At 50.9% G+C, this 9,007-nt stretch overlaps 1 protein-coding gene across 1 annotated transcript; it reads right to left on the reverse strand.

Annotated features, from left to right (window-relative positions):
• Window positions 1-5,921: 5,921 nt before the first annotated feature.
• Window positions 5,922-7,616, reverse strand: LOC100284705 (metal ion binding protein). Its single transcript, NM_001157600.2, has 4 exons — window positions 7,385-7,616; window positions 7,008-7,306; window positions 6,821-6,902; window positions 5,922-6,673 (listed from the first exon to the last, which is right to left on the reverse strand). Exons 1-4 carry the CDS (start codon window positions 7,512-7,514, stop codon window positions 6,066-6,068), a joined length of 1,119 nt encoding a protein of 372 aa, NP_001151072.2. The 5' UTR covers window positions 7,515-7,616; the 3' UTR covers window positions 5,922-6,065.
• Window positions 7,617-9,007: the final 1,391 nt, after the last annotated feature.

Raw genomic sequence — 9,007 nt, forward strand, 5'->3', positions numbered from 1 at the left:
AAAACCTCATGAGGTCAACTGTTTCCGAAGTTTTCGCTGATGCTTTTGGTTCGCCAAGCTCCACCAAAAGGCAGGGGGGCATATGTTGGACACCAAAATGAGCGGACGGTCCGGCCCATGGGCCCGGACGGTCCGTGTGTCCCGAGATTAGATTAACTCGGATGTTTATCCTTATCTCGTGCGTGGTTATCCATCTAATCACGTGGGAGTTTGTTGGCTATCTCTTAGGAAAAGGTCCAGACCTCCTCCCCTATAAATATAAAGGGGTACGGCCGATTGAGAACCCCCGAACACATTCCAATCGAATCAATACAACTTCTGTTTCGCATTTTATCCTAGGAGTAGTTCTAGTCTAGTTTAGGTTTAGCCTCTCGATCCCCAAATTCTTCGTCTCTCTTCGACTCTACGTCGATTAGAGGAGTCTAGGTCGGCCGGCCCGAGCCTAGACACAACCTAGGATCTCTACTCCCCGACGGGTCCCTCCCGGGAGCGAGATCCAGGCGCCGTCGGCGATCTTCCGCCGCCCCTGCGCACGCGCGGACCGTCCGGACCTAGGGCGCGGACCGTCCGGCCGTCAGGCAGGGAACCCAGGCTCCTGCACCAGGTCGCGGACCGTCCGGCCCTGTGCCGCGGACCGTCCGCGCCTGACTAGAGAGCACCGCCGCCTCGCGTCAGGCCGCGGACCGTCCGGCCCCCGCGCCCGGACCGTCTGCCCCTGTGCAGAGAGCACCGCCGCTAGTTCTCTTGAGTAATTGGTGCCTCCAAAAAGGCGTCAACAACTACAAAAGAAAATACTTATTCAAGAGCCATCATGATCATAATCTATTTACATCTAATTAATAAAATCTAAATAAAGAGAGCATCCGCGAGCGAACTAAATATATAAAAAAGAGTATCGGCCATGTCTGGACAGAGACAAACAAGCGCAAGCAGGGGTAAAAGGATAGGGTTTTTGAAGTAGGTAGGTCGGGAGATATCCTTGCCAACGGCAAAGGATGAGAAATAAATAAAAAAGTAATGGATGCGATGTGATCTTGCACCTTCTTGTGTCGATTCATAGCTTCCGAGAGCACCCGTGATCCAAGATCATTAACAACACCTATAGGAAGGAGATTGAGAGAGCGGGGTGGAGCAAATAAGAGGTGAGGGACATCGAGGCAACCATTCACAATGACGTTGCGGAGCGCAGATAGACGGTGGTAGAGCGTGGCACGGCGAGCGAGGGAGGATTCGGCATCAAGGAGCGCATCCAGAGCATCAACGCTCTCACCTGCGCCGCGCGGAATTAGTCATGCGCCGGTGCGAATGCCGTTCTATTCGTGTAGGCTGATAGCTGTGTTTGGGATATGATTTTTATCATTGACACCATACCTTCTTAGTCCAGATCATGGTATTGCCCAAGCAATACTTAGCAACATTGGGCCCTCCGCCCCTGACTGCAAGTCTCTAACCCACTGATATAAGAAATGATGTTTGAATGAACTAGAGCTAATAGTTAGTATGACTAAAATTAGCTGGAGACATCCAAAAAGTCTAGAGCTATTTCTAGTATATTAGTTAATAGTTAGCTAGCTAATTTTTAGCCAACTAACTATTAGCACCAGTACATTTAAACACCCCTAAATCAAGTTGTTGGTTCCTTGCAAGATTTCGCTGTTACTCTAGTTCCGCACATGCAAACATCAGGTTGTGGTGCTGCATCGGTATTCTATAGTGCTCCTTTTAATTGGGAGACTGTTCACGAAGACCTCTGAGCAAAACTCTCCTGGAATGTGACGCTGGCTGAACTTGACAGCATTGGCTCTGAAATGATGTTTGAATGAACTAGAGCTAATAGTTAGTATGACTAAAATTAGCTGGAGACATCCAAAAAGTCTAGAGCTATTTCTAGTATATTAGTTAATAGTTAGCTAGCTAATTTTTAGCCAACTAACTATTAGCACCAGTACATTTAAACACCCCTAAATCAAGTTGTTGGTTCCTTGCAAGATTTCGCTGTTACTCTAGTTCCGCACATGCAAACATCAGGTTGTGGTGCTGCATCGGTATTCTATAGTGCTCCTTTTAATTGGGAGACTGTTCACGAAGACCTCTGAGCAAAACTCTCCTGGAATGTGACGCTGGCTGAACTTGACAGCATTGGCTCGTTCATCAAAGTCAGAGTTCAGCATTGTACTGGGTCGGACCTGATAGGCAGTTTAGCCACTGCCTAAACACAGAACGGCCTGCTCCGTGCAACTCGTCTGGAGGCATCGTACAAGTCGGCCCGACGAGTTAGAGGCCATACATTTCAACTGCGAAAACCAAGGGCGGGAGAGAAATTGCAGCTACGTCTTTCTGTTCTGGTAAAGGGCCAAACTGATGATACTTTTTTTTTTCTTTACCGAGCCATCTACTACTGCATTTTATCAGACGTGGGCCACTCAAAGTCATGTGCACGTGCACCAGAATGGAAGGAGCTGAGGCTGTGAGGCAGGACTTGGCGGAGCACCCAACCACATGCCTGGGAGGCTGGGAGTCAGGGGAAATGGCTACAAGCAAGAGGACAGCCGGCGGGCATGAGGTAGGGGTGATAATGGATTGTGATTCAAATAGTTCTTCACAAAATGTCAAGGACCTAAATAAATTATAGCTCAAAAATGACTAGAAATAAAGTCCGATCCTAACCCACTTCGATCCTTCAATCTTATAGTACAAAATTTATAGCCCATTGTCGCCCTAGCATGAGGTGGCGAAACAAAAAGAGGATTCATGGACCCGAAACCCAAGCATGTGGTCAAGGACCCACCCCAAAAGGCAGGAACGGTCTTTGTTTCCTTGCTCCGTTCATGTCTTTTGATAGGTTCCCTTGTCGTGATCCCATGTCATTTTTTCTTTTCATAACCGTAAGACTTTTTTATTTGCAAAAAAAAAAAAAAGAGGGCGAGCAAATGGAACAAAAGCCGAGAGGCGAAAGATAAACGAAAGGCTGGTCAGCACAAAGCTTTGGCTTTTCGTCTGGGCGGGAGTTTACACGGGCCGCCAAGTCATGCTCTGCAAATGGCCGGTCCTGCTGTAGCATCACAGGGCCACCAGCTCTCCAGCCGTCCAATCCGATTATGCATACCTCCAACGGCCAACAATTGGCATGTGCCGCGGCCCGGAACTAATACAGTCCACATCGCTGACGACAGCGTTTCGTTTCTGGTGCTCCTCTGATGCGTGTTTCTTTCGTGCATTTGGCACCCGTACCGTACGTCTCGCCGACGATACAGCAGCAGCAGCAGCAGCAGCGAATGGATAGGGGTTATTGAAAGGCTACTGCATTATTATACATCGATTTATTGGTTATACTGTACAATATAGAGCATATAGCCGGCCGGGCGTTTGCGATTGCGAATGGATATGGGAGGGCGGGCGGGCGCGTGGTCTCTTACGTTGCACGCCGGATTAAAAAACGCTTCCGAAGGTCTGCACGCTCACGCTACCCCCACGTAACGTCCACGCCTGAAAAGCCCCGGTCCAAGTCCACGCATTCCGTCGCCGTTTTTGCTTTGTTGGTTTGTTTACTTTACTATTCCGTCGCGATGGACGAGCGCGAGACGGGCGAACAGGAGGAGTATCCGAGCCACCAGGCCCCGTCTGAGAGGGCTGTCTGCCGTGTTCGCTGGACATGGTTTGGTGGTGGTGGTCGTGCCTGAGCCTGAAGGCATGAAAAACGCGCGCGTGCGAAAAGCGCACGCGCGAATGCATTCTCCTTCTCCCTGCCATGCCAGTCGTCGCTTCGGTTGGTTCAAAACCAATGTTCATCACTGACCTTAGCTGCTGCTGCTTCTTCTTCTTCTACCCGCTAGTCGCAGTAGTAGGTAGTTTTTGAAGGAAAAAAAAATACATATGTCTCCCTTCATTGCTGGTGGGGGTCATCGAACGTGAAAAGGGACGTGAACCACGTAAAACGACGGCACGACCCAACAAGCCCCCAAGGCTTCGGAGTGTCATTATCTGCCAAGATTTTGTTTTACCTGTCTGCGATGATGATCTATTGCTAGATCACCATCCAGACCAGAGCAGAGAGATCCAAGACGACGATATCGAAAAGCAGTCTGCATCATATCTATCGTCGTCCGTCTCCAAGAGCCAGCGGACTTCGCAAGGAGACGCAGATATATGGCACGCAAGCGCGCACGACGAATTTTGTAAACCCTCTCCCTCTCTCTGTCCTTCAGTCCTTCTCGGCTCCACGTCGGATTGGAGCAGAGACGAGACCAGGTGTGCACGCACGAGCACGATGCGATGGACTATTGGACTCCCACTCCCAGGCATAGCATAGCACACGACGCCGGTAGCATGACTATTTAATTCGTTGTCAACCAAGAACCGCACACGCAATAATGGACTTTGTCTAGCTGTCCGATTAATCGCCGATGAAACCGAACGCCATGACTTGGATTTACGATCGAAACGGCGGCTACTACTACGGCCACAAAACCAGTCCACTCGCTGACGCAATGTACGATCTCGGTCACCAAACGGAGGGTGTCTCTAACAGACAAGAATCCAACCAACGTATAGACAATTACAAGAAGAAGAAGAAAAAAGCAGGTCTCCTGCAAACAGTTGAATACTTTGTATATAGCCTAGGATCAATCGTGAATATCGATTTATTGTGCTGCCGTTTAACGAAAGAATGAAGCTTCAAACACAAATAAGACCAACATAGTTACAATATTTAAAAACCCATCAATATAATAACTATACTACATATAATCGCAACATGCTGTCTAATCTTTATTTGTCTCTATAGCGTGTCATAGGTGTTCGATTAGATTCTTCCTGAGTTCCCTGTGTGTGTTGGCCGAGCTTTGACAGTGGAATTCCTGCGAAGCGTCTCTGGGAACCATGGACTAGGATCGTCGCCTGTGCGCGCACACGGGTTCTCACTCAAACCCAAAGCAACCCTAAACAAATGGTTCCTTCTTATCTTCCACTGTCATATTAAAGTCTGTATCGTTTTGAGGCGACCCGGCCCGCCCTATCGAAGAAAGCATGCCACAAGTTACACCGAAAACAAATCCAAAGTTCCAAACACACTAGCTAGCTAGTGGCTAGTGCTGCAGTTCACATGAGGAGACGTGCATTTTGTTACCAGGAAAAAAAAATGGCAGCAGGATATATAAACAAACATGAACGAACGTGTTACTCGTTTTCCACATGTTCACACAGAAACTTTCGGATCAACTCGTCAGGTAACTGACCAGGTAACGCACATATTTAAACTGGGGGAACGGCAGATAGCTCAGCAGGTAGGTACCTACTCCAGAAGCGTTCAGGTAGCTCACCAGGTAACAAACAGAAACTTTCAGAACTTAGAAGCATTCAAAACGATGACATCAGATAGCTCATCATGTAGATAACGCATCCTGTGCACAGAGCATAGAAGACAGAAATAATTACTCCGCAAAAAAGCCTTGTCGATATACAGTTTGTCGAGAATTCTTTGTCGTAAATCACAGTCGACAAAATAGTTTACCAAATATTTTATTGGATTTGCCGAGTGACTAAAGCACTAGAGCAAAGTAGATGTATTCCGTAGTGACGACTAAAGCACTAAAGCAAAGTAGATGTATTCGGTAGTGACATATTAACATGTGTTGTAAAAGATCATAAACCTATAATAAATCTGCTAAGTTTTAGGCCCTTAATTTTCGGAGTCCCTCACAAGACGACGGAGGCTCCGTTTCCTGCCGTTGGCGATTTTTTTTACAGAACTGACATCATGCAGACGGGGTCAACAGACCCCTTTGTACATGTCCTGACAGGACGCAGTCGCAGATTTCTACCATACCAGTGGGGAGTAGAACAAAGCGCTGATCGCATCAGGAGGAGGTGAGAACAAAATGATTAAACAAATGAAGCAAAATTTCATCAGGAAAATAATCCTAGGGCTCTGGACTAAGGCTGATTCCTCATTGACGATATGTACAGGTCGAGTTCTTCTTTCTCGGCCGGATGGCTAAGGTTAAAGCTGACGGCGGATCAGTGAGCTCGCCGACGGAACGCAACAAGGACACGCACCGGCGGCGGCGTCACATCACGGAGCAAGCGTTGGGGTTCTCGTCGCTGAAGAGCTGCGGCGCCGGCGCCATGTCGAATTGGTACGGGTATGGCGGGTACGCCACCTGCGGCTGCTGGTTCCCGTCGGGCTGCGGCTGCGGCTGCGGCTGGTAGTAGGAGGGGTTGGCGTGGCCCATGCCATCGCCACTGCCGTAGCCGTAGTACGGGTAGGGATAGTAGCTAGCGGGAGGCGGGGCCTGCTCATACGCAACGTACCCGTGCGGCGGAGCCACGTGGTACGTGCTCGCCCCCGCCGGCGCAGACATGTACGCTGCGGCGGCCGCCGTTGACGGACCCGCCGCCGACGCCTCGATCCCTTTGCCCTTGTCCATCCTGTCGTCGCCGGCTGCCCCGGCGGCGACCTTGTCCTTGCCGCCGCCGCCGCCGCTGTGCTTCTTGTCGTCCTTGCCCTCACCCTCGCCCTCGCTGCCGCCGCCCTCTTTCCTTACGGGCAGCGCCACGGCCTCCACGTCGCGGTTGAGCTTCTCCTTGAGGTAGGAGACCATGTTCGGTATGTCCATGGTGCCCGTGACCTCCACCTCGTCCTTGGCATTGGCCTCCAGCACCACATCCTTGACGCCTGCACCGACCAACACCAAACCCAAAATCGTCAGTTCTGAAGCCGCGCAGCGCAGCGGAATTAACGGAAAAGAAAGAAAAAAAACAGGGTGCGAGTTCTTGTACATGTGAGAGGGACACACAACGACCCAACAGAATTTCCGCTCACCTTTGATCTTGCCGATGCGTCGCCTGATGCGGTCGGCGCAGCCGTCGCAGTGCAGGCGGATCTTGAGCAGCACCGACTCCACCTGTGGAGAACCAAAAGCAGAGGAGGCGTTTTTTAGTTGTTGCTGCTGCTGCGGGTCAGAAGAGTAGTTGGGTTGCGTGGGCGGCATTGCCTGCCGCGTACCGACCTGCTGCTTCTTCCCCTTCTCTTTCTCTCTCTCTTTCTCCTCCGCCTGTTGCTTCTTCCCCTTCTCTTTCTCCTCCTCGTTGGGGCTCGCGCTTTTGACCCCCTTCTTCTCACCGACGCCGGCGCCGGCGTCCTGCTTGGGCTCCGCGGCGGGAGGCTTCTTGGGGGCGCCGCCGGCGGAGACGATCTCCACGGGCTTGTTGGTCTTGGCCTCGAGCCGCGCCTTGAGCGCGCCCGCGTCGGCCGTCCCCACCACGACGACCGTGTTCGCCGCGACGTCTGTGACGATGGAGTCCACACCTGCGAAGAACCGGCGAATCAGACGAAGGGAGAAGCAAAGGGAATTATTACACAGAACCACACCGCGACAGCACGTACCGGGAACGCGCTTGATGGCCTTCTTGACCTTGTGCGCGCAGCCGGCGCAATGCAGTTTCATCTTCAGCACGACGGGCTGCGCGGCCTCGGGCGCCGCCTCGCCGCCGTCTCCTCCCTTTCCCGCGCCCATGGACCGAGACCGAGACTGGAATGTGGAATCCGCTCCGGACGTTTGTCCCTTCTGTGGATGCGTTTCTTCTCTGCTCACCGTGGCTGTGCGCTTGTGCGTGCCGCTTGGTCTGACCAGGAGGTGAGGAACCAGAAGCCGCTGGCGCGGGCCGCCATAAATAGGAGGAGGGGCGCCCCGCGCGTGGAGAAGGAGAATGAAGGAAAAGGGAGGGAGGGAGGGAGGTGGGCCCGCGGAGGGCAGCCGGTGCTGATCCGTATCCGCGTCGGACATAGTGACACTGACACCCTGCCCGCCTGCCCCGGCCCGGGGGTTGCAACCTTGGAGAAGGCGGTATTATGTTTCTGGCAGGCTGCTGATGTCTGGTGGCGGCTGGTGGTGGAGGAGGTGGACCGCCTGTTGAGAATGCGTATGGATGAGTGCCCGTTACGGTCAGGTGTGGCGTCACCGCGCAGATTTTTTTGGGGGGTTCTGCTAGTGTGCTGTACGTACAAATCCTACTCTTCTGGTACCTTCTGGACTGCAGGCTGCTAGTACTACCACGGCGCCGGCACAGCAGCAGTTTCTTCAGACGGTTTTACTGTATTTGGCACCACGGGCACGGAGTAGAGCTCGTGTTGGTCAAATTTTTAATCTGCACTGTCTGTTCAAGTGACACGCCTCACACACGGTGGCACATGCTACAGGGATCGATGGCGGTGGAGTGTCTTCGCTTCCGGTACATTTCCGTTTTCACAACAGAGCGTAGGGCCGTTTGTTTTTTCAGCCTTAATTGTCAGTTTGTCCAGTTAGACAAATTCGATTAAGTTAGACATATGTTTAGTTTAGATTCACAGTTATGGTAAGATTTTTCTCCTCCTACGTAAATCTCGCTCGTCAATGACTTGTATTATTGTCCAAGATTCTCTTAGGCGTGACAAATTGTGGTGAATTTAAGCGCCTAACTTTAGACACCTTATGCAAGTGTGGCACAAAAATGTGTAGCGATTTTGGCATCTTAGGGGATGTTTGGTTTGCTGCCTCAATTGCCACAGTTTGCCACGCTTAAGGTTAAACAAGTTTGATCGAGTTAGGCATGCGTTTGGCAATCGCGGCAAGAATTTTCTCCTGCTATATAGGTCTCACTCGTCAATGACTTGTAAAAGTGTGGCATGATTCCCTTAGACGTGACAAATTGTGGCGCAAAATTTGAGTGTCTAACCTTAGGAAAGTATGACTTGAAATTTTATGTCAAATTTTGGCACCTAGGTATAGAACCAAACAACCCTTTAGTTATAGAATCAAACATGCCTTATGTACCTCTGTCGGTGCAAACAGATGCAAATCAAAATGTGTGCCTCTTTTATATAGTAGCACTACTATCTTCGGCTCAAGTGTAAGGATCTGGTACGTCTAGAGGGGGTGAATAGGCTATCTGTAAATTTCCAGCTCGAGAAACTATCAAAATCCAAAGAGGTAGTGCCGCTCCTAGCCCGGCACTACCGTGCAAAAGTTCG

Source organism: Zea mays, chromosome 1 (assembly GCF_902167145.1).
Source record: "Zea mays cultivar B73 chromosome 1, Zm-B73-REFERENCE-NAM-5.0, whole genome shotgun sequence".
In the NCBI taxonomy this organism is placed as follows: domain Eukaryota; kingdom Viridiplantae; phylum Streptophyta; class Magnoliopsida; order Poales; family Poaceae; genus Zea; species Zea mays.